The following is a 27,471-nucleotide window of genomic DNA, read 5'->3' as shown; positions in this document are numbered from 1 at the left end:
TATTTGCTGGAGGGGGGGGGGGGGGGGGGCACTGATATTTGTTCAAAATGAAGGAAAATGCCAGAATTTGGATAACAAAGTTTATTCATATTTGCATACTATCAAACAACTACATGTATATAGGGTCCTAAACAAATCATTACACATTTTTTATACGACTTGTAGAACAATGAAAATTCATGTTAATTTTTTTTCGGCCCGTCCATTTTGTCTGAACTATTCTCCCTTTTTGCCTGAATGTGATGATTTGCTCCAGTACTGGGGAGGGGGGCAGTTACCCACCTATCCTTCAAATCCCTCCCCATCTCATTCGCTTATGACCAAAGTTCACCCATATTGTTTTGGTTGATAACAATGTGAACCGTGTGTACAGTGCACTACTACATGTTGTAAAGTCTGGTAAACACTGTAACTCACTTTGACTGTCGCGGCTGACACCATGACAGTGGACATTCGTTTGGTTCTGTCTTCTCGGTTAAGCATGTCTTACCTTTTACCTGGGCTGTCAGGTGAAAGTCATCAGTGGAGCTTTTCTGATCATAATTTCTCCAGCATCAACAGTGTCATAAACTGATCAATTTCTGTTGGTTCATGGGACCACTGGGCAGTTTTCTTATTCCAGCCAGTCTGGTGTAACAAGACCATGGTATGTACTATCCTGTCTGTGGGATAGTGCATAAAAAAGATAGCTTTCTGCTAATAAAAAGAGCATACCTCATGGAGTGGCGGCATCAGGTTTCCTCTCTAATTATCTGTTTGGTCCTTAACCATAATATCCATTGCCATTTAACTGTAAATAAAATGTGTTGAGTGCAACCGTAAAACATTCCTTTCTTTCTTTTTATATTTGTCAGCTTTGTAGCAAAGGATTTTTTTTGTTAATTCTTTATATCTTATTATAATGAATGAATGCATGTTTAACAACACCCCAGCGAAAAATACTTTGGCTTTTGAGTGTCAAACTGGTACAAATATGAATGAATTGATGATCAACAGCTGTGCAAAGTTAAAATATCACAAATATAATAAAATTTGAAATCTATGAATATCACAGGTAAGTATATTAAAATTTGCAAAGTCAACATGTTGTAAAAATTTCAAAATCAGTCTTCCAAATATATCTTTCCTATTGTCATTACAATGTTAGTTGGCCAATATCCACTCTTATTAAAAAATGTTCTTTTTTCTTTTATTAAGCTTCCATATAACTTTCACAGGTTTTACCACTATAGCAACTTTGTACAAAAGGGATTAAATGTCAAGCCATGCTGATATTGCAAGTTACAAACAAAGTGAGCTTTTGTTTACCATACTGATAACGTAAAGTAAACAATAGGGATTCAGCAGTTGCGAAATACTTGTTATATGTAATAAACAACATGAGAAATAGACTATTTGTGACATTATATGTATTATGTAACAAGGCCACTACAGAGTAAAAATAACTTACCTGTTAAAGATGCAGTTTCATTGCCTCATCCTATTATAGTTATTAATGTAAAACATAAAGAGAAATAAAGTTTTAATAAACTTGTGTGTTTTTGCTACCAATAGAAGAAAATAAAATCTGAAACATCTATTTTAAAAGCTTCAATATTAAAATCTAAAATAATGGTTAAGTCAAGTTATGGTGATAAACAAAATAACAATACTCTGATAACTGCCAAAGCCATGGCCATAATCACAAATACATGTATAACCATAGTTGTAGCTGGCAGAAATAACAATACTCTGATAACTGCCAAAGCCATAGCCATAATCACAACCAACTACCATCCCAAACAAAAATGCATGCTTGCGGCTAGGTTGTTGCAAGGTAGTTACAAGGTTGTTACAAGGTAGTACAAGCAATGCAAGCTATTTGCAAGCTAACATTTAGCTCGCGTAAGGTAGTCAGTATTTTTGCAAGCTTGCCGCATGCATGTTTTCATTTGTGAAAGCATGCGCAAGCTTGCTGCAAGCATATCTTCAACTGTGCAAGCTTCCCGCAAGCATGTTTTCATTTTGCAAGCTTGCTGCATGCATATCTTCAACTGTGCAAGCTTCCCGCAAGCATGTTTTCATTTTTGTAAGCTTGCTGCATGTATATCTTCAACTGTGAAAGCATGTCTACACTTGTGGAAAAAAAGCTAAGTCCAAATCATTTTCATGGTTATTTTTTTTTAATTCATAACTTCTCATATGATTTATCAAATTCAGTGGGAACAGTGGCTAAACAACCAAACATACATGTTACAGATTTAGATAGTATTTACAGTAATAATTAAAACAAAATTAATATTAATACATACGAATGATAATACAATATGGTTAAAACAGAATCATCTTGTAATAATTGGATTTTCAATTGGCCCCAAAAAGAATAACATATGCATGGCCATGAGAGGATGACATGGGCCATGTTTGGTTGAAATTAGCCTGGTGGAATTTGAGAAGATGTTGAAAATGTCTCAGCCAATCAGAGGCCAGGGTGGCCATCTTGGATTTTGAATCAGCCACAAAAATAACAACACTTAGTAAGTCATGAGAGAATCATTTGGACTGTTTGATTGAAACCTGCCTGGTGGACCTTGAAAAGAAGCAAAAAAATGTCTCTGTCAATCAGAGGCCAGGGCAGCTATCTTGATTTTAAATCTGCGAGAAAAACAACAAACTTGGTCAGGGCCATGAGAGGATCATTAGGAATACATATGGTTTAAATTTGCATGGTTGAACTTGAGTAAAAGTTAAAAATGTCTCAGTTATTCAGAGGCCAGGGCGGCCATCTTGGAAATTTTATTGGCCTGATAAATAACAACACTTGGTCAGGTCTATAAGAGGATCATTTGGACCAAGTTTGGTTGAATCCTGCTTGGTGGAACAGGAGAAAAAAGAAAACGAGAAGAAACAAACAAATGACTTTACACCACAGTGTGGATCTCCAGATAGTGGAGGAATTAAACATAAAACAAGAAGAAGAAGAAGAATATAGGACCAGGAGCTTTTTAGCATATTAGTTTAGTCAAGACTATCCCACATAAATGGAACATGTCTATCAGACAGGTAAACTAATTTTGTAGCCCAAGTATCTGACAACATGTAGCACCTATTTTTTTGTTTTAACTGTTCATGTTTTTCACTTTAAAACCATTGTTGTTTTTTTAAAGAATTATACAAGATGCAAGATGGCTGCCACTGATGCAAGCTTGTAGGTAGATCGTCGCAAGCTTGCAGGAAGCTTGTTGCAAGCGTGCGGGAAGCTCGTCGCAAGCGTGCGGGTAGCTCGTCGCAAGCTTGCGGGAAGCTTGCAGCAAGGTTGTAAAAAGGTTCCAAATACTAGCTTAAACTGAACAAGCTTGCAGGAAGCTCATCGCAAGCTTGCGGCAAGGTTGCAACAAGCTTGTCGCAAGCTTGCAGGAAGCTTGTCGCAAGCTTGCGGCAAGGTTGTAAAAAGGTTCCAAATACTAGCTTAAACTGAATAAGCTTGCGGGAAGCTTGTGGCAAGGTTGCAACAAGCTTCCCGCAAGCTCGTCGCAAGCTTGCAACAAGCTTGCGGGAAGCTCGTCACAAGCTTGCGGCAAGGTTGTAAAAAGGTTCCAAATACTAGCTTAAACTGAATAAGCTTGCAGGAAGCTCATCACAAGCATGCAACAAGCTTGCGGCAAGGTTGCAAGAAGCTCGTCGCAAGGTTGCATGAAGCTTGTTGCAAGGTTGCAAGAAGCTCGTCACAAGCTTGCGGCAAGGTTGTAAAAAGGTTCCAAATACTAGCTCGAAACACGGTAGTTACTACCTTGCCGCAAGGTTGTTACCAGCTATTTATTAAGCTTGCAATTTTTGTTTGGGATATAACCATGCACAACCATAGTTGTAGCTGCCAAAATAGAATAATCTCGTACTTTTTCATTTCACAGAGTGACAGTAAAAAGACGATGATTTATTACGATTATCATTAAACATCCATCTCATTTGTCAGTATATCATGTTGAGAAGAGCTGAATGATGAACTACGACCAGCCCTGTTATTTATTGTTGTGGATTCTGTCTTAAATATGAGGAGAAGACAACTTTGTCTTTCAGTGTTTCTTTATTCAGTATCCTTTGACATATTTTATGTTACTTGCCCTTTAGCCCTTGCCTAAGGCCAAGGCAGGCTTAACATACATTAATAAGGTTATATATACCTTACTAAGAAGGTGGAAAACAAAAACAACATTCCATATTACTCATTACTCTTCTCACCGTCATGTGACGATAGTGTTTTTATCAGTTTTTAAAATGGATTTTCAATGTACCAATTGTGGTGACCCCATCTGTATTGCAAGGTCATGCATTTGACAAAACGACTTTGTCACAGTTCTTTTTTTCTTACATCCCGACTAGAATTAACTATTTTCTAGACCAACTCAGACATTGGAATATAACTGCACTGGCTGTCTTTTTAAAGTGAGACTCTGGGAGTATACACATATTGGAAGTACACGCTGGTTGTGTTCTGAAGAAAAAACATGGAATGATTTTTGGATTAAAACATAATTACACTGGCTGTGTTCTATATTGAGATATTAGAATTACATTGTGAGGGACATAATTGCACTGGCTGTGTTCTAAATTGAGATATTAGAATTACACTGTGAGGGACATAATTGCACTGGCTGTGTTCTAACTTCTAACTGGAACATTGGGATTACAGTGGTTCTAGTAGATTGAAACAGTGTAGGTGTGCTTGTTGCTTAAGACTAAAACATTAAATTACATAGGCTGTATTCACGCCTGAAACATTGAAATTATACTTGATATATTATACACTGATGTATTGGAAATACTTTGGCTATATTCTGGACTAAAGCACTGTAATTACACTGTGTTCTGGACTGAAACATTGGGCTTACACTGGCTGTATTCTAGACCAAAGCATTGGAATTACATACACTGGCTGTGTTCTAGACTGAAACATTGGAATAACACTCACTGTGTTCTAGAATGAAACATTGGACTTGCACTGGCTGTATTCTAGACCGAATCATTGGAATTACACTGACTGTGTTCTAGATTGAAACATTGGAATTACACTGGCTGTATTCTAGATTGAAACATTGGAATAATTTTCCTGGCTGCATGTTTCTAGATTGAAACATTGCAATTATACTGCTTATATTTTGGACTTAAATTATAAATATCACAAGCATACAGTATTATATAGACTCAAACATTACATTAATCCAGGCTATCTGTGTTTTAGACTAGGGTATTAAAATCATTTAATTCTGTGTTTGATAGATAAAAGGAATTACACATACTTAAATATTAATACAACTGTATATGGCAAATGCAGATGATCTGTAAAGTATATACTACAAGCTTCATAAACCATGAATGTTAAACAAAATACTAATTACTTTGTTGTTAGAGAGTGTAACAAAACTTCCTACATGTTATGAAAGACAAGGAAGGCCAAAATCAATAAGTCATCGATAGTACATTGTAGTACATAGTAGTATGTTAGTAACTTGATACCTCTGTACACAGCTGTCATGGACGACATGAAAACTAGACGACACAGTGGGATTGACGATCGACACAGTGGGATTGACGATCGGTCAGTGCTCAATTCATTGGTGTTTCCGTACCTGAGGCGCAACACCGTGCCAGACAATGGCCCACCAGTGGCCGTGGAGACGGGGGGACCGTCCAGTCGACGTCTTTCCGAACAACCTACTAAACCTAAAAAAATAGAAGCCTCGTCAAAACGACGACCAAGCAGATTTATGCATTTGTTTACAAAATTTGTGGTAAATACACATTTGTTTAGTTTTTTTAGGTTTTTTGGATGTTTTTAACTGATATGTTTTTCACAGAATTTTATTCTTATAGATATATTTTTTAAAAGACTTTAAAAAACCTGTCAATGTTATTTTTTATTTCAGAAAAGTTATAGTCCACCAGGAAGTCCATCTTCGCGAGATAGAATGTGTAAGTGTTTCACTTTTCTTGTTTTGTTGAATATTGTGTGGATCATGTACAGTATGTGTGTTTCACTTTTCTTGTTTTGTTGAATATTGTGTGGATCATGTACAGTATGTGTGTTTCACTTTTCTTGTTTTGTTGAATATTGTGTGGATCATGTACAGTATGTGTGTTTCACTTTTCTTGTTTTGTTGAATATTGTGTGGATCATGTACAGTATGTGTGTTTCACTTTTCTTGTTTTGTTGAATATTGCGTGGATCATGTACAGTATGTGTGTTTCACTTTTCTTGTTTTGTTGAATAGTGTGTGGATCATGTACAGTATGTGTGTTTCACTTTTCTTGTTTTGTTGAATAGTGTGTGGATCATGTACAGTATGTGTGTTTCACTTTTCTTGTTTTGTTGAATAGTGTGTGGATCATGTACAGTATGTGTGTTTCACTTTTCTTGTTTTGTTGAATATTGTGTGGATCATGTACAGTATGTGTGTTTCACTTTTCTTGTTTTGTTGAATAGTGTGTGGATCATGTACAGTATGTGTGTTTCACTTTTCTTGTTTTGTTGAATATTGTGTGGATCATGTACAGTATGTGTGTTTCACTTTTCTTGTTTTGTTGAATAGTGTGTGGATCATGTACAGTATGTGTGTTTCACTTTTCTTGTTTTGTTGAATATTGTGTGGATCATGTACAGTATTTGTGTTTCACTTTTCTTGTTTTGTTGAATAGTGTGTGGATCATGTACAGTATTTGTGTTTCACTTTTCTTGTTTTGTTGAATATTGTGTGGATCATGTACAGTATTTGTGTTTCACTTTTCTTGTTTTGTTGAATATTGTGTGGATCATATATAGTATGTGTGTCTCATGTTTTTAACAAAAATTAATTAACAGAAGGGGATATGTTTAATTTTTATCTGACCTATATGAAGTTAACAGGTTAGATATAGGTAAAAATGTATTACTTTTTCACGTCTTGTTTTGTTAAATATTGTATGGATCCAGTAGCATAGCGTGGGTTGCCAGCACCCGGGGCAAGGCGTGTATTGCACCTCCTAACCAGTGGACCGTTAGCACCCCCCGAGTCCCTTCCACCAGTCCAGAATTTTGCGTCCAGGGCAACCACCCCAGTGGCCCCGCCCACACTACACCACTATGTGGATCATATACAGTATGTGTGTTTCACATGTCTTGTGTTGTCTGGGTTATTTAAGAGTGTTTCACATTCGTTCATTCATTGTGTATTCAGAAGAGTATATGTTTTATTTTTATCTCACCTGTATAAAGCAAACAGGTTAGATATAGGTACAATTATATTACTTTCTCTTAGTGATGAAGGCATTCACCTTTGCGTTTACCTCAGTGTTAAAGTTTCGTGTCTTCCTCCATTTCATACAAACTATGAATCCTAGATCAAGATTTATAGTTGCATCTATGGATGTTTATCATGTTTGACAAAATTATGTGTGTTTAATTACTTTTCTTGTTTTGTTTTTAAAAGCTTTGTTTGATAGGGGTTTATTACACTTATTTTTTTTTTTTTTTATTTTTTTTTTTTTTTAAAACATGCATGCAACATATGGATGCAACTATCAGTGATCAGGTTATGGTTGGTGTAAATTTGTTTGATGTGAAATTCTTGCTTTTATTTTGTCTAGATTTCTTTGTTATTTATGTATGCAGAATATGTGTAAAAAGTTTTACTTTTCTTGTTTATGAAGAAATGAATAGATGTGTAGAATTCCAGATTTTAGCTCTACCTAAAAGCTATTTTTGTCCGTGTTTTTACTAATAATACTCACAGTAACTCTTTACTTTGTGTAAAGTAATTTTTAGTGTTTTTAAGAACATTAACAGTACATGTGTGCTATTGGATAACTTAAAAATGTTTTTGGTTTAACAATTGCAAATGCATTTGAATATGATGGAAAATTACATGTACAGTATTATGTGTTGTATTTTTATATATTTTGTTGTACAAAGCCAAAATGATGGAGCCAGTGTCCTGTTTTCCACTTAAATTTTGTATGCAGTTTGTATCTTGTTAATGCCTATCATAATCAATGCCTATCATAATCAATGCCTATCATAATCAATGCCTATCATAATCAATGCCTATCATAATCAATGCCTATCATAATTAATGCCTATCATAATCAATGCCTATCATAATCACAGAACACAACTAATATAACATCTGGCTACAAAAATACAAGCTAAAAATCATCAGCACAATCAAAGTTTACTTGTTTATTCTTCTTTCTGGACGTAGCCCAGTGGTAAAGCTCTGGCTTGATGTGTGGTTGGTCTAGAATTGATCCCTATCGGTGGGTCCATTGGACTATTTTATGTTCCAGCCAGTACACCATGACTGGTATATCAAAGTCTGTGGTATGTGCTCTCCTGTCTGTGGGATGGTGCATATAAAAGATTCCTTGCTACTAATGGGAAAATGTAGTGTTTTGGGGGTTTTTTTTAAAGACTATAGTCAAACCTGTTTTAAGCGGTCACACAAGGGAGTAGATAAAACTGGCTGCTTAAGATAGGTGTCCGCTGATTACAGGTTGTGACATATAGTCTTTAAAACATATGTTGTTGTTTCTTGTTTTAGTATCTATACTGCTAATTAATGGATGTGTGCTTCACAGTTTACGATAAATAAACTTTTGACATGTCGCCTCCTTCAGGAAAAACTGCAACTGGAATGTATTAAATTAACCATTCTCAACAAGTTTGTTTTCTCTTTATTTAATTTCTACTTTATTGTCATAGTAAGTGAATCTACAAAAGTCAAGTGTAGCCTGCTCAGAGACAGTTAGGTGCTTTCCATAGTCATACTTTCTTAATTGATAACCAGTAGAGATGTCAGGACCCGAAGGTGTGAAGATCGGTTATTTGCTGCACCTTATCACTGTTGTTAAATATCACTTTTATAAAATAGTAAACCTTTACTGTGGCGGCTTAATACGGTTATTTGAGTGATTTGGGATCCGATTTGGGTGGCCGCTGGCCGCGAAAGACAGGTGATCCCCTTATTACAGGTGCATTTACGTTATAAATCGTTTGGGAGGGGAAAAAACTGGCCGCTTAAGGCAGGTTACTGCTGAATACAGGTGGCCGCTAGGACAGGTTTTACTATATATGTAAATAAATTACCTTTCAATAGCCAATGATTAATAAATCAATGTGCTGTAGTGGTGTCATTAAATGTTTTCTTATTACAGTTTTTAGTAACAGGAATGGTTGTTTAACAGTATTCTGGCATGTTGGTCATCATTTGTGACCAGATGACAAAACCTGTAATAATTGTAAGCAGTGGTACTTTAAGGAATGAAGAAACATATTGTCATGCCAGGTGCCTTGGATTCTGTTAGCAGCAAGATATCTTTTATAGACACTTTTTATATAGACCATACATACTTACAATTTTACAATTAATATAGGTATTATATATTTTAGAAGAAAGTTCTAAAGCCATATTTGTCTTCACAATATATTAGTGTTAATATGGGTACAGATACTCTGTTAACATGCCCCTGTCTACTTAAGTTCAGGCATGCCCATCTCAGGCTCAATCTCTGACTTTGCCAGTGACTGATCCCAAGATGGGTGTTAGTGTTAATAGCTTGTAATTGGATGGATGGAATTGTTTAACATGCACATTCAGAGCAAGCTGTTGTAGTGCATGCCTCTCCTGGGCACAGGTGCTGGCCTTGGCCAGCTCCTCCGTTCAGGACAGGAAAGGTGTGGGGTGGGTAGGAGGGGGGCCGCCTTCACTGGCAGGTGCAAGGGGGCACCAGCAAAACGACCGTAGCCAGTAACAGGCGAAGGGTGGTATGGTGCTATGGAATTTGGAATGTCCCGTAGGATTAAACCAAAGAGAATGGGTGCGCTTTTTTGATGACGGAATTTAGGTGTAATTTTGAACGATCGATCTAAATGGAAAGGTAGGGAGCTACATATAGGTTTGGAATTCACTAGGCCAAGAGTAGCTCGTTAAATGGACCTATGGTTTGTAATTTTGAATATGGTGTTTTAAATATAGGCATGTTCTGTATTGTGATTTAGACAAAGGGAACAGCTCATAATAAATTTGTTGCAGCAATAAGTATGATATATAACCAAATGGTGACTGACAAATGTGGCCATTATAACAAGGTTTGACTATATCTGGTTTTAAATAACTTGGAAAAAAAATCACTGTTAACTGTAAAAGACATATTCCTGTTGGGTATGGGGATCTGTATGTTATGATAAAAATTTTGTTCCATGTAATTAATTAATTCATATTTGTAAGGACATAATCCATGATAATAATTATAATTAATGAGTAATTACAACAACACAATTTACTGCATAATATGGCTATTATAACAAGCTTGTCTGTATCTTATTGTTTTAATTAATTAAAATATATATACAACATTTCTGTCATGTGAGGAGTTTTGAAATACGTTGGGTTAACAGATTATGCATATTTATTACTTTGAAAGTAATGCATATTGATTATTTGAAACATGCCATGCATTTTTATTATAATGGTAATCTACCAAACAGCATCAGTATTGGCAGTGTTCCACAGAAGAGTTCAGTGCTAAAATTAACCCTGACAAAACCAGCAGCAATATTCCATTTTCAGAAAGGGTGAATGGCTCATACCGATACATGTAGAAAATAGAATTTTGTTCTACTTTCCACTTCATTTACATACCACTATCCTCGGTAGCTAGTACGTCTCTTATATAAAACGATCAGCCACACAATTTGATCACCCACCATGTCGAAATACAATAAAAGCACTTTCCAGCACAGTTACCAACACACTATAGCATTTAGATATAATGGACCACACTGGGGGGAATCCACTCATTTAATTAAAGAGGAATATCCGAGAATGAGGCTACAGTGAATTGTGGGAAGCTATTGTGACCTTGACTGGTCTGCCGCTGTCAAGAAAATAACCGTCTGTGTACAGTGGATCCCAGGTGATTTGTCCTATAGTCACAGGTTCTGAAACTGGGAACAATCCTGAGTGTTAGGAAATCCTCTCCTAGAAGGGCTACTTCAAGCAGGGAAATGGCCACTAAGAAATCAACATTACTCACAGGTACCTTTACTCTGCGTGGGATATTACGTTTCATAATACCCATGTGATAATTGTTTATTGATTTATTTTCACATTCATATATTTGGTGTGGCAGGGCATACCATGTATTGATCAAGAATAAAATTATGTTATATACATGTAACTGTAAGGCTCGGTAATATACGCAGATATGTTGGACAGAAAATTAAACCATGTCCTGTTTTCATTTTTCTTGTAGAAATTTATTTTTAGTGAAATGGTTTCGTAGTTGAAATGTATGGTCTGTTTTGTTTCCTATTTTAGGCTTAGCTTGAATGTGGCAGACATATTGTGCCCATACACACAACTGTACATCACACACACACACACATACACACACACACACAGATATATATATATATATATATATATATATATATATATATATATATATATATATATATAATCAGGAAGTTATGAAATTATATATGGTGATTATGGATAGTACCTTGATCAATTCAATACAAAAATCATGGATTTCTCCAGCCATCCCCCTAATGGAAAAAAAATCCTGCCTATGCCAATAGTTTCTATGGTTGTCTGCCAATAAACTATATTTATTCATTTTAATGATAGAAACACAGTACTCTTGTATGGGAAGGAATGTCTGTAGGAAGAAAATTTGAAGATACGGAGCTGGTTTGTTTTGAAGAAAATTAGGTGTTTAAATTGATCAGGTACTAATACAGTGATGGGCAGTACATTGCTCCGTGGTAAAGCGTTTGCCTGATGCACGGTCAGTCTAGGATCGATCCTCGTCGGTGGGTCCATTGGGCTATTTCTCATTATAGCCAGTGTTCCACAGCTCGTGTAACAAAGACCGTGGTATGTTTTATCTTGTCTGTGAGATGCTGCAGGTAAAAGATCCCATGCTGCTAATTGGAAACAGTAGCCCATTGTGTGGCAGCAGCAGCATTCTTCTTTAATTACCTGTGTGTTATTAAATAAAACATTCCTTCCTTCCTTCTTTGTACAGTGATGTTGTTAATACAAGTTGATGATGAAAGTAACACCCCTGCTGTTCTAGGCACACAACATGCCTGTCTACTCATGACAGATTTTAATAAGTCAGTCAGAAGGGAAACTGCTACCACCTACTGAGTATACGCGAAGGGTATATACCATCAAATCAAATCTCATAGTCGACAATAGTAACATGGCTAAAGCTGCTACACCCAACCTTTCAATCAATATGTAAACAGGATACAAATACTACCCCTTATTATTAAAATAAATCAGTTTAAGCTGCTCATTTCAGACATAATAGGAAGTGTCTTCGACTACCTTAGTCAGTTTAAGCTGCTCGTTTCAAACATAATACGAAGCGACTACCCTAGTTCCACACAAAAACTGGCGTCCTATTTTTAGTAGAACCCCACATGTTTCAATAGTAGCTGATAAATTAACACTGGTTCAAATTAAATGATTGAAATTTACTGGCCAGATAAAAAAATTATTTCATCACAACAAAGACTGTCAAATTTATCACCAATGGCCGGACTGTAGAATAAAAAGTTAGGTGCACCTCAAACTTCCACCCAACGAGATACAGTTTGCTGCACTGCTACCTAAAATAGTAAGGGCTCTTGTATATGGACTTTACTGTAGCACATACCACAGTATTTGATATTCTAGATGTGAAGCACTGATATATTCAGTGATTATTACCCATACGGGCTCAATTAACGGGTAGTATGTTTTCGATAATTGCACATAATAGTGTGCAGATTGTTTTTTAAAGCCACTGATTAGCTGGCTTAAAAATGACATTTAGGTGGTTGTTTTCTACAGCAGGAATTGACTTTCAAAGGCTCGCAGTTTACACCATTCATTCACTTGGGACTGATAATCTGTAATTCCTCGTAGCTCGTTACTTATTCTCTAATTAGTTCAGTGGATTATAGAATTCAACTGATGAATTTATTAGAAATCCTCACTGAGGAAGACAAGTTCATTGGCCACCAAGAGCTAGGTCACCTTGTGTATATAAAAATATATAATAAGACAAAACAGTAATGGGATAAACAGATATATGGCTGCATGCCGATACTTAATACATTTTGTTTGGGTATTGTGAAAGTCGGTCACTGGTGGGTGAAAGAACCTTTGGAACATTACTTAATGGTGTATGAAGGTACATGTGTATCTGTATACAGGTATGTGCTCCAGCAAAGGCTGGAAGAATACGATAAGCCAAAGTCCGGTTTAATTATGTTGTTGCTAATAATATACATGTACTTATATATAACAGCTAGCAGTGCAGTCGGGTTTTCTCAGTTCAGCTAATGTTCTTGGTAATGTATGTGAGGACAGGTGCATAGTAAGCAGCATGTTGTTGATGAGGAATATAATGTTGGAAGTGGGATTCTTGTTTGACACATGATGCACATTGGTGTAATAAAAATCCTGAGGTGTAATTAAAAAAAAAAAAATCCATTTCTTTCATTCCATTTCATTGGCTTTCTTTTTTTCATGGAATTCGTTTCCATTCTTTTCCCCTTCATATTGTTTCCCTTCCTTTTCTTCTCCTTCCCACCCACACACACACACATTTCATTGCCATCCTACCCCATACCCCTACCCTCCCATCCCTTACCTTGCCATCACATGGCTTACCCTTCCTTACCTTGCTTTCCTTTAACTTTAAAACAGGCAAATGGATATGGTAAGTTGAGTGGGAGGGGGTGGGGGGAATGACTATAGTTTCCAAATGCCATTTTTTCATTCATTTCAACTTGAATTTAATGCTAATAGCATGTTTGAAGCTGTCTTGGGCACATGTGTACAACAATTCAGACTGTTTGTCATGGGCGCAGCTCCTCCGTCCAGGACAGGAAAGGCTAATGGTTAGTTATTACAGTGGGGGAGAAGTCAGTGTAGTGGCCTTACACCTTACTGGTACCAGGATCCGACCTCAGTACCTAACAACCATAAGTCTGATGACTTACCCATTACACTACCAATGTCGGTTTTCAAATACCTTAGGATCCTTCTCTTATCTGTATGGGCAGTACCTTTGTATGAAAATCATGGAATGAGTTTTGTTTTGTTTAACGACACTACTAGAGCACATTGATTTTTTAATAATCAGCTATCGGATGTCAAATATTTTTGGTAATTTTGACATTTAGTCTTATAGAGGAAGCCCGCTAAATTTTTCCACTAGTAACAAGGGATCTTTTATATGCACCATCCCACAGACAGGATAGCACATACCACAGTCTTTGATTTACCTGTCGTGGTGCACTGGCTAGGACAAGAAAATCATGGAATGAAGACAAAACAAAGTTATCGAGCTGCATTAACATTCAGTGGGAATTTGTTTGCTTAACATACCTGGTTAAACCTCTTACGCCAATCGTCGGACTAAAGTAATATGATGGAGCTGATTCTGGAACTTAATTCCATGATCTGTGTAGCCTGAGGATCACTTGATGTTTCTGCCAGACAGTGCAACAGAGTGAGGTCAGGTCATAGGTTTTACCGCGCACATTCAGAACATGCTGGTGTAGCACACGCCTGTCATGGGCGCAGGTGTTGACTTTCACCAGCTCCTCCATCCAGGACAGGAAAAGATTTGGGGGTGGGTGGAAGAGGGAGTCGTCTGCGCTGGCATGATGTGAGGGAACACAGCAGCCCGACCAGGGTCGGTAGCGGGCGAGGGTTGGTTTTGATGCTATTGAATTTGCAAATCATATGTTCCGTAGGATTAAGCAAAATATAAAATGTTCCATAATTTCTTAAAGGTAATTTTTACACATAATTTAGAATGGTTCATCTGAATTGAAAATGGAGCTAATTGGTTGCTTTGACTTAGTTGATCGAAAGATACATGTAGCTCCTTTCGGAGTGAAATACCTGGAATGTTTTAAAGAAAGAATGGGGTGAGAGTTAGCTCAGTCGGTTGAGTGCTCACTTGAGATGCTTGCGGCACATTAAACGGATTTGGGGGTTTTCTCATTCCAACCAGTGCACCACAAATACACTGCAACACTCGAACCACAAATTAAGTCTCAAGTTACACTTACACAATGTTGACCGAATGGTTAGGTCAAACTACCTGGTGGGTCGAACACTTCCTCGAGCACCAATGGGGTTCAAGCCAATGGGATTGAACTCTCTATCTATCTATCCATCCATCTATATAGATAGATAGATAGATAGATAGATAGATCTAAATCAAGACCAAAAATGTTTTTACTTCCTTTGCTTGCAAAACTCACAATACACCCAACATGCTTTTAAAGATTCATGCTCCGGGCACGGTGTATGTGATGTGCTGTCTGTAAGAAAGTGCATGTAAAAGTCACCTTGAACACCTTGCTTTGTAAGTCAGGTCGTCTGACACAAGAGCAGCGGGTTTGTTCTTATAAACCGGTGACAGCTATAGTTAGCATATATCAGATGATTACACGCGCCACATGCTATTTATAACCTACACAAGAAATCACTTCCTCATCCTGACAGTCAAGACTATTTGGTAGCAACTATTATGCCATTGTCAGAAGAAAAAAATATATATTTTGAATTTAGGTGTATTATTCTTTAGCTGGTTAAAAAAAAAAAAACACACAAAAAAACACACAAAAAACAGAAAACACATTTTGATTATTATTAAAATGGGCTAAAACTGCTCTTTCTGAGATATATACCTTTTTTCTTTTTTTTTAATGAAATTGATTTTTAATTACTGAGAATGTCAGGACAGCTAGAAACATTTTGGAATGAAAATCAAAAATAAAATGTAAGAAGTATGTAGTACACAATATGTAACAAAATGGAGAAACAAAACTATAAGTTGAAGATATTTTACACTGCCTTATATCTAGTGTTAGTACATAAAATTACTTAGTAACATTTTATTTGCTAAATATAATTGTTTAGTCATTTGCTAAATATAATTGTTTAGTCAATCTGAATTAAACAACAACAACAACAAGCTAATGATTCTACATTGGTGTTTGTTCTTCCTTTAAAATTAAAGTTTGTTTTTTGTTTACCGACACCACTAGAGCACATTGATTAATTAATCATCAGCTATTGGATGTCAAACATTTCGTAATTCTGACTTGTAGAGGAAACCCGCTACATTTTTTCGAATGCAGCGAGGTATCTTTTATATGCATTTTCCCACAGACAGGAAAGTACATACCATGGCCTTTGACCAGTTGTGGTGTACTGGTTGGAATGAGAAAAACCCCAATCATTTGAACAGATCCACTGAGGTGGTTCAATCCTGCGATGCAAGCACTTCAGACGAGCACTCAACCAACTGCTATATCCCGCCCCCTTGCTCCAGGATATATGCAATTTATCAGCAGTAGTCACAGGTGTGTAATTCTCTGTTTGGTTTTGACATTACCTTCGCCACCACTAGCCTCGGTGGCGTTGTGGTAGGCCATCGGTCTACAGGCTGGTAGGTACTGGGTTCGGATCCCAGTCGAGGCATGGGATTTTTAATCCAGATACCGACTCCAAACCCTGAGTGAGTGCTCCGCAAGGCTCAGTGGGTAGGTGTAAACCACTTGCACCGACCAGTGATCCATAACTGGTTCAACAAAGGCCATGGTTTGTGCTGTCCTGCCTGTGGGAAGCACAAATAAAAGATCCCTTGCTGCTAATCGGAAAGAGTAGCCCATGTAGTGGTGACAGCGGGTTTCCTCTCAAAATCTGTGTGGTCCTTAACCATGTGTCTGACGCCATATAACCGTAAATAAAATGTGTTGAGTGTGTCGTTAAATAAAACATTTCTTTCTTTACCTTCACCAAGATGGATTTTTGTTTGTTTTTTAAGGGCGGGATGTAGCCCAATGGTAATGCGCATGCTTGATGTGCGGTCTGTTTGGAATCAATCACATTGGGCTATTTTTTTGGTCCATCAGTACACCATGACTGGTATATCAAAGGCCGTGGTATGTGCTATCCTGTCTGTGGGATGGTGCATATACAAGATCCCTTGCTGCTAATCGAAAAGAGTAGCCCATGAAGTGGCGACAGCGGTTTTCCTCTCTCAATATCTGTGTGGTCCTTAACCATATGTCTGACGCCATATAACCATAAATAAAATGTGTTGAATGCGTCATTAAATAAAACATTTCCTTCCTTCTTTCCTGTTTTTTAATGGCAATTCAGTATTTCACTGAATAGACTTTGTTTCTCATTACTATATGTCAGTATACATATTTATATTGTGTATCACAAAGTGTTGTTGTTTTAGTTTCTATAATGAATCTATCAATCACTATACTAACCATTTGTGTATGGATTAGTATAATTATTACTGTGATGTTCAGATGTTGACCTGCTCATTGATTGCTCCGGTAATGTGGCTCTTGACATTTTAGCCATAAATTAAGGGCTTGAGCTTATGAATGTTTGTTACCTGTGGCAATTTTGAAATGTTTTTGCCATAGGCACAAATGCACAATTTTGAGCCTGCCTATACTTATGTTAAACCAGTAACCTTTGCAACATATATAGAAACCAAAAATTATATGTTTAACTAATGGCAATAATTTTTATAAGGCAGCAAAACAAAAAAAACCCAAAACCTGCCATCAGTAAAGTACCTAACCTATGGCAATTGTCATTAATGCTGTTGTGAAAGTTGAGCCCTGTCATAACTTTCTGAATGGCACCATGTAACGAGAAAAACAATGATTTTTGTAGTCATTCCATAGCTTTACATACCGTAAATACCTCTTGGACTTGGTCTTGTGCAAATACATTACTTTGGATATGGCTTGGTCTGGGATCAATCCCAGTCAGTAGGCCCATTGGGCTATTTCTCATTCCTGCCAGTGCACCGCGACTGGCATAGCAAAGGCCGTATAGTATGTACTATCCTGTCTGTGGGATGGTGTATATAAAAGATCCCTTGCTACTAATGGTCAAAATTACCAAATGTTTGACATTCAACAGCTGATGATTAATAAATCAATGTGTTCTAGTGGACTTGTTAAACAAAACAAATTTTAACTTTTGGTGGGGCATATGGTTAAAACGTTTGTTACCTCATAATTGTAGAAATGTCAACAATCAAAAACTTCCATCATCTGTCTGTATTCATAACATAAAAACTCATGTAGAAACAGAAACCAATTATTTGATGTGATATTATTGTGTTGCCCATGGACATCCGTCGGTCAGCATACATTAACAAACCATGTCTCTTAGCTGTGGACAGGCAACATAAAGAATACAGAATGAGTTTGAATCGGTCATTTTATTCAAATATGTTTCAAGGGAGAAAACTCCAGCAACCTTAATGTATCAGTTGTATTTTGCAAAGCAATCTCACACTTTGTCAAGGGAGAAAACTCTGAATACCTTAATGTTTCAGTATTAATAATAATATGAATAATAATTATAATATGAATATTTTTTATAGTTGAATTTTGGAAAATTAACATGCTGAAGTTTAGGGTTTTTCTCATGGGTTGGTTGTATTTCTTTTGTTTTGCTGGTGGGTTTATTTGTGGGTGGGGGTTTTTTTTTGGTTTTTTTTTTTTTTTTTGGGGGGGGAGGGGGGACGCTTTTTTTTCTAAATTATTATTTTTATTTTTTTATTTTTTTTGATGGAATGTTTGTTAAATATACACCATAATACTTATTTGGGTGGAAGTGATAAACCTAATATTAATTTGTATTAAAATATGTCTTTACAAAATTAAGATGTGCTGTTGTGTTAGATAAAGTTAGAATTTTTATTTTATTAAAAAATGTTTTTTTTTTTTTTTTTTAAAGGTGTTTTATGTAATTATACTGTGCTATTAAAGTTTATTTTTGATAATTATATTTTATAAGCAAGGTGTTATGTCATTAAACTGTGCTATTAAAGTTTATTTTTGATAATTATATTTTAGCAGCAAGGTGTTATGTAATTATACTGTGCTATTAAAGTTTATTTTTGATAATTATATTTTAGCAGCAAGGTGTTATGTAATTATACTGTGCTATTGAAGTTTATTTTTGATAATTATATTTTAGCAGCAAGGTGTTATGTAATTATACTGTGCTATTAAAGTTTATTTTTGATAATTATATTTTAAGAATATTTTACCAAAAATGTGCATCCATTACATGTACATGTGTATGTTACCAACATATACTAAAAGTTACATAATTGATACGCCATGACCGGCCTCGGTGGCATCGTGGCAGGCCATCGGTCTACAGGCTGGTAGGTACTGGGTTCGGATCCCAGTCGAGGCATGGGATTTTTAATCCAGATACCGACTCCAAACCCTGAGTGAGTGCTCCGTAAGGCTCAGTGGGTAGATGTAAACCACTTGCACCGACCAGTGATCCATAACTGGTTCAACAAAGGCCATGGTTTGTGCTATCCTGCCTGTGGGAAGTGCAAATAAAAGATCCCTTGCTGCCAGTCGGAAGAGTAGCCCATGTAGTGGCGACAGTGGGTTTCCTCTCAAAATCTGTGTGGTCCTTAACCATATGTCTGACGCCATATAACTGTAAATAAAATGTGTTGAGTGCATCGTTAAATAAAACACTTCTTTCTTTGATACACCATGAATTTGCTATTCATGTACTTCCTGCAAGGGGTCTTGCACTTCATTTCCTGTCATTTGGATATAGCATTAAATTTTGAACAACGTGAACAAACACCAACACTTCGATTTGGAAATTCTAGTTCTGCTTGGTTGTATTTCTTGATGTGTTGGTGACAGAATGCAGTTTGGTTCGGTTCCTGTTATGATGTTGTGTCATGTCATATGAAAGTGACTAGCTAGTCCCAGATAAAACAGCAAGGGTACATTCCTGTTATATCATATCATATATTTGGTGTACGCAAACCAAAGACTTTCAGTTCGCTTTGATGTACTTTGAGTGGACAATATGTCAACGGTTAACATTCAGTTCAAAATACATCATTGCACATCAGTGCAAATTAGGGGAACCAAAATTGGTATATTAAGAGTATGTATCTTTATAAATAAGTTGTCATTTTGAAAACAAAAACCCTTGAAAAAAAACATAATGCAGTCCCTGCAATTGCACACAGCAATCAGCAATCGGTCCTCGCCACCAGCAAAATCAAGGCGAGCTGAAGATGACTCTCCTGAAATTGTTCTAGGCGAGCAATCACATAATATGTCAAATAAAATGCATTAAATATTTTAGTGAGAGGCGATCAGTTTGCCACTCTCCTAAAACCTTCCAGGTGAGTGTGGAGGAGAGCGGGAGTGATCACTCGCCTTTCCTGGCGAAGACTGGCAATGCTGTGAAGATTGCTGTGGAGTTTTTAATTCCCTACAGCACTTCTGTTGACCAAATTTGATTTATTTTATTTTATTATTATTGTTTTCTCCCCATGGCATTTTTTTGGTTTTGCCATAGACATTTTCTTAATTACATGGTTGATAAATGTATTCATCAATCTCTGTTGTAGTCAGAACAGTGCATGCTATTTTGTCATCCCTATATCAAGGTCAAGTAATTTAGCTATGTAAATACAACTTAGCTTGTCCTGAATGTCAAATCTCAAACTGAAAATCTCATGGTTAATCCAAGGTGCCATGCAGTGATAATAAGGTCATACTGATGGCTGAGCTAGTGAGGGCCACATGAGCTGTTTGTTTGCATCTGTCTACATGGTCCAACAACAGATGTGTGTGTATATGACTCACAATGTCCTGCTGTCTTTCCAATTTTGCAGATTAATACATTAACCTGGATATTGTATATTCATTGAAATTCAAGTTTATGCATACTTGGCACACTAGAAATCTGATGTGGCTCAGTGGTTAGAGCAGTCGCTCACGGTTTGATGGATTGGAGGAAAGCTTTAAATACGCCCATTTGGGTTATTCCCCTATTTCAACCAGTGTTCCATGTACATGTATCAAAGATCGTATTATGTGTGCTGTTCTGTTTATGGCAAATATATACACTGTAAATCAGGAAAAGAATGTGTTGTGGTATTATTGCGTTGGGTCAGGTACACACTTGGTAAAACGCTTGATTTGCATTAGATTGAGGTTTGATCTATGTCGGTGGGCTCATTTGGCTATTTCTTGTTCCACAACTGGTGTAACAAAGGTCATGGTATGTACTGTCCTATCTGCAGGATGGAGCATAATAAATATCTCTTGCAGCTAATTGAAGAGAATAGCTCATTACCGTATGGTCCTTAACCATATGTTCAGTGCCATGTAACTGTAATTAAAATGTGTTGAGTGCATTGTTAAATAAAACGGTTTTGATTTCTTTCTGATGTACCCAGCAACATTTAAGTATTAAAGTTTGTTTGTTTTGTTTAATGAAACTACTAGAGCACATTGATTTATTAATCATAGGCTATTAGATGTCGAACATTTCGTAATCCCACAGACAGGATAGCACATACCATGGCCTTTGATATACCAGTTGTGGTGCACTGGCTGGAATGAGAAATAGGACAATGGGCCCACTGATGGGGATCGATCCCAAACCAACCGCACATCAAGCGAGCACTTTACTACTGGGCTACGTCCCGCCCCCATTTCAGTGTTAAGTGCTGCTCTGTGTAATGACGGACGTTGAGGGCGAATTATCTGTCTGGTTCTATGATGATAATGAATGGTGGATAGAACACCATTCATTTAAAGGAATCCCAAACAGTGTCAGTCATCTATTTTGTGTCAGAACTGAACTGACCTCAAAAACTTGGGAGTTTATTTTATTTTGAATTTAGGTCAGTGTTGAGCTTTTTTTGCTTTACTCACTTAGAAAGGATTGTTTTTCTGGGGGTTTTCTTGGGTTTTTTCAATTTGATTTATTAGAATTTATAATTAAGAATGCACATCTAAATCTGCATAATAAAATCACCCTTTTTTCTTTTTTCTTTTTTACTTTCTCTAAAATATCTTGATGAAACATTTAAATCTTAGTATTTTGGATAAAAAGCAGTTAATTTTGGCTTGATTTTTATTCTTATATAGTCAACTGAGGTTCAAGCACTCTGTCATGGGTACTGATCAGCTTTCTGGACACTAAAAAAGTATTAATGGTTAATTAGTGATTAGAGAAAACAATTAATAGCCTGGGCCTAGATTTTCAAAACTATCTTAACACGACAATATTGTAAAAAAACCATCGAAGACTATGGAATGCATTTGTGTGACGTCATAGCTTACAATGGTTTTACGATGCCATAGTACTCAAAAAACTTCAAAAATCTCTAGTCTGGCTGTTGAAACTCAATCCATTTGGACTTCATTTGTGCATTTAACTTGGTTTAACACCCAACACCCAACACCCAACATCCAACAGCCGATGTCATTAAACATTCAGTGATTCACTCTGGGTAGCAGGCAGCTGGTACTAGTAGCTGGCAACCAAATCGAGTATATGTACCTACCATCTGTAAATCTAGTACCGTATATCTTCGCCTGTAAGTCGATCTCGGCTATAAGTCGAGTCACTAATTTCAAGCCCTGAAAACATATTTTTTTAATTGACCCGTTTATAAGTCGACCCATGAATTTTTTTTTATAAATATTGAAATATTTCTTAGTTTCAGCACATGAGAACAATAATGTACAATATTTGAACAAAAGAAAATTATTTGACAAACTTCGGTTTTCACATTTTGTACATCCGTAACATCGCAATATAATCAGACTATTCCAATCAAACTATCATTATTACATAGCATCAAAACGAAATATTCCCTTAGTAGAGAGTGAAAGCTGTTTGACTGTTACTGTATGGCACTGTACAGATGATTTTGTGCACAGACAACAACTTTATTTATAAACATTGACAACAGATCACTACGATAAAACTGAAAGTATAGCGTTTTTCCGCCATATTAATACATGTAAGGAGGATAACTCTGGAAAGTACACTGGTTTTTGTACCAAATGATGTGTGTCCCTATTGCTCTAGTGAACTGCAGAGATCAGTCTATTTTAAGGGAAAGCTCAGTAATATTCATGAAGTTAATCACCGACAAGACATTGTTTGAACAACCATTAATGCCAGTGACCAGATTTCAAAATAAACTCGGGCAACAGGTAGTTAGTATTGTTTACATTTTTGCTATTAGTGATGACTGTTAATTTAACTAAGTGGACTGTTGTCTTGGCATGTGAGTGAGATTGCACGCCTTTTCGCATAACCAAAACCGTTCTAATGCCAAAATAAATAGGTTATAAAAAATAAATGTGTCAAATTAACATATTTGAGTATAAATACATGGCATACCTCAACAATAAAACTTGTAAAATAATCCCCAAAACTAATATTTTTTGGTGAAATTTTTTTACCCTCTTATAAGTCGACCCCCCAAGTTATAAAATAATTTTTGGGTGAAAAAAATTCGACTTATAGGCGAAGATATACGGTAGTCTGACCACTTCATGCATCAATGGGGAGGTAAAGTTGACCTGTTTTTGTGCAGAACTAAGTTAAAGAGTAGAAACTTGGCAGGTGAGCTGCATACTTGACCCAGAAATGACCTGTTTTTCACAGATGACTTGAGGCCTTGAATTCTAATATTATGCTGTTCTTACATGTATACTCACCAACTAGACATGACAGATGGTGAATAGAATATTATGGCTAATTGATTACTTTACTTTTGATATTGTAATCATGTTTTTGAGGCAACTTGCCAAAACATGCCTTTCTTGTACAATAATATAATTAGGCGTATCATAAAATATTGTTTGTTTCCGGTTACCCGACCGACCCTAATTTGAACCTGTCGACCCTAAAACTTTTTTTGTATATCCAAAAATGTTTTTTAAATATAACAATTTCCACTAAAACATTCCAAAACTATCACAAGCACTAATTTGGTGTCATTTAGGGGATAACCCTAATGTGTTTTCCGATTTGCGGACGTATATTGGTGGTTTTACTGTCGCAAATTTAGTTTTATTGGCGACCCGTTAGCCACGAAATGTTTTCTTCTAACAATTGATTGATGGAGTTACTTCCCTTCAAATTGAAGTTTGGTAACTTTCGTGAGATATCGGGCGAAGAGTCGGAAAATTGGCCTTGTAGAAATTTAGTGACCTTCTGATAAACTAGGGGAGGGAATGTTTACCGATAATGATGGAGTTTACTGCCAAATCAAATGATTAAATATTTCAGTAAGATCTTGATGCGTTTCGTTATTTTTTTGTAAGTGGTCACTGGGAACTTTGCGGGTTTCCGCTAAAAAAAGTTCATGCCTGACTAGAAAGAAAACGTGACGTCATATTCATGAATATGGCTGCGTGTAGCAGTTTGCCAAGCAGTTGTGTGGCAATTATTTTTGAAAAATGTGACCATTTTTCCTTTTTTTAATTAAGTTATGAAATAGATATAGAAAATAAAATGGCCATACGGTTTTTGTCCTTTTGAAAATTGTATAATGGAAAAAAAACACCTTATATTTAAAACTGCACATAAAATATGCCCCCAAAATGTCATTTTACCATGCCTTACTTCATTTCTAGGGAAAACACTGTGATGAATGGTATTGTTGGTTTGCATAATGCATTTCTATACATGCAGAGGTTATTTTGGATACCGGTAGTCAACACAATTATTTAATATCCATAAATAAAATTATTTTCCAAAATAAAATGTTTTTCCTACCTACCTACCCTATATTTTTCCTGCATGTAATAGGAAACAAGTTTTAAAAAAATTCCGGCCTTATTATATAATGGATTTCTTTTGACTTGTAATTATTGTAAGCCAATTAGCCAGTTAGCCAAGCCAGTGTATTCTGTATGTGTATCACATTTAACCAAGTCAGATGGCATTTTGTGATGTGTTCACTTGTAGTCGGTAGCAAGAGATAAAAAGTTAAAATTTGATTTGTTTAACAACACCACTAGTGCATATTGATTAATTAATCATCAGCCATTTAGTAATTTTAACATATAGTTCTAGAGAGGAATCCAAGTTCATTTTTCCATTAGTAGCAAGGGATCTTTTATAGACATCATCTCACATACAGGATAACACATACCACTGCTTTTGATATACCATTTGTGGTGCACTGGATGGAATAAAGAACCGGCCTCGGTGGCATCATGGTTAGGCCATTGGTCTACAGGCTGGTAGGTACTGGGTTTGGATCCCAGTCGAGGCATGGAATTTTTAATCCAGATACCGACTCCAAACCCTGAGTGAGTACTCTGCAAGGCTCAATGGGTAGGTGTAAACCACTTGCACCGACCAGTGATCCATAACTGGTTCAACAAAGGCCATGGCCAGCGCAAATAAAAGATACCTATGTGGCGACAGCGGGTTTCCTGTAAAAAAACAGTGTCAGAATGACCATATGTTTGATGTCCAATAGCCTATATATAATAAGATAAAAAAATCAACGTGGTGTCGTTAAATAAAACAAACTTTACTCTTTTTTTGGATGGAATGATAAATATCCCAATGGGCCTATACTGATAATAGCAAGAGATAATATGAATGGCTCAGTTAAACAGTTAAAAAATATATAGTAAAAACAACATTTAAAACAAATTCACAAATAAAAGAAACAGATCAATTTGTGTTTTGTTAAGTTCATTGTGTAAGCAAGTAATTCCTGTATGTAAGTAAAGGTAATGGCAAATTGGAGGTTTATACATAAGCACAGTTTCCACTGTATGTAATTAATGTACACCAAAACCAATCTGCCTAAGACAACATGTAAGTAGATAACCTAGAAAAAAAAAATATACATGTAGACATTAATCAACGAGACAGTTATTACAGTTATAGGAACATCTTCCTCCACCTGGACAGTTTGATAAACTGAAAGTAAATCAAAGGAGACGTAAGCGAAAGTGTGACCGCCTTTGGAAATGAGATTCACAGCAGGTTCAGAAATAAATCATTTTGTGTAGCATATGACAGTATCATCGCAATAAACTGCACCTCATTTCACCTCTGTTGTAAGATGTTAAGAGGTCAGACCTGAATTGTCCCACCAATAATGTAACTATTAATTTTACTGTCCATATTATGATATTGTTCCCAATAAACAGAGCCATACCGATTGTTGTGACATGTGCTGTAATGCAGAACCATGCAGCTACATGTATAACATGAGTGTCCCACAGATTAAAAGTGCAGTTGTGATGTCTCATGTATGTTTATGGGTGGTTTAGGTCTGCTATAGCTTTCGTGATCATGGGCAGACTGTCATTTCTATGTGTTAACTATATATATATCTCCAATTTCTGTAGGGGCGGGATGTAGCCTAGTTGTAAAGCTTTCGTTCGATGCACAGTCGGTCTGGGATCGATCCTCGTCCGTGAGCTCATTGGGCTATTTCTCGTTCCAGCCAGTGCACCATGACTGGCATATCAAAGGCTGTGGTATGTACTACCCTGTCTGTGGGATGGTGCATATAAAAGATCCCTTGCTGCTAATCGAAAAGAGAAGCCCATGAAGTGGCAACAGCAGGTTTTCTCTCTCAATATCTGTGTGGTCCTTAACCATATGTCCGACGCCATATAACCGTAGATAAGATGTGTTGAGTGCGTCGTTAAATAAAACATTTCCAATTTCTGTAATGAATAAATAATAACAGCAGGCCATATTTTACTTCATGTTTCAAGCCCTGAAGATGGTATGATAAAACCTCTCTAAACTGGACACCCATGGAACCATGTTAAAAGTCTGCTTTTAAAGGGGTTTAAAGAAATTCTACTCTTTACTGATATTTAAAAAGAGACCATGACAAATGTCTAGCTGGTTTTGATGGAATTCCAGTTTACTGAGGGTTCGGTTTAAAGGAGTTTCACTGTATCAATATAGTGTATATACACCATTTCGGTTGTGTGTATACAAAACTGTAAAGTCCATGCTATGCTGGATCTGAAGCACCAGGCTGCACGCTACAGCATGATTTCTTGATCGTAAGAGTAAAAGTGAGTAAGGTTATCTTGACTGAGAATGTCTCAGTATTGATGTGTCTGCTATATCTGCATGCAGATAAATTTCTTTAGTTGCTGCTCGCAATTTGACCTCATTACTTGGTGTGACTGCATGATCTGTTATAGCAAATATATACAGTGCACTCAGTCTAAATCGGATTCAAGGGGCCTGTCAAAATGCACTGGTATACAAAGAGTGCCATATTAGACAGGTGTCAGCCAAGTTAAAGTTTTTAGACAGAACTTTAAGATCTTGCTGGTTTACACTGAAAAAGCCTCAGATTACAGATACTGTTTTTGGCCAGAGTCCACTGTATATATCATAAACAAGTGTAAAAATAGATAAATCTGTCAACTAGCGTCATGCCTCTTTAATTACTGTAATGCATCTGAATTTCTGTTTTAGCCAACATGTGGTCTATATAAAGTTTTTAGCTGACATGCAATCTATAAATCTTTATTCAGCCATGCAATCTTTCATGAGGAAGGGTTTGTAAGCTGACTTTTGCCATTTGCCAGAT

The 27,471-nt window shown here is 36.4% G+C and overlaps 1 protein-coding gene across 10 annotated transcripts in view; it reads left to right on the top strand.

The window, feature by feature from the left end:
• Positions 1-27,471, top strand: part of LOC121382081 (5'-AMP-activated protein kinase subunit gamma-1-like) — a 374,706-nt gene that overhangs the window by 290,250 nt on the left and 56,985 nt on the right. For 9 of the 10 annotated variants that reach the window (XM_041511567.1, XM_041511561.1, XM_041511560.1 and 6 more), the window contains one exon: positions 5,904-5,949. In XM_041511567.1, the coding sequence (XP_041367501.1) occupies positions 5,904-5,949 (46 nt within the window). Of the gene's footprint in view, positions 1-5,168; positions 5,769-5,903; positions 5,950-27,471 lie in introns of those variants that run through there. The other variant, XM_041511570.1, reaches the window with a different exon arrangement.

Source organism: Gigantopelta aegis, chromosome 9 (genome assembly GCF_016097555.1).
Source record: "Gigantopelta aegis isolate Gae_Host chromosome 9, Gae_host_genome, whole genome shotgun sequence".
NCBI classification, from domain to species: domain Eukaryota; kingdom Metazoa; phylum Mollusca; class Gastropoda; order Neomphalida; family Peltospiridae; genus Gigantopelta; species Gigantopelta aegis.
The sequence above is the reverse complement of the archived record's forward strand: the minus strand, read 5'-3'. Positions and strand labels throughout refer to the sequence as shown.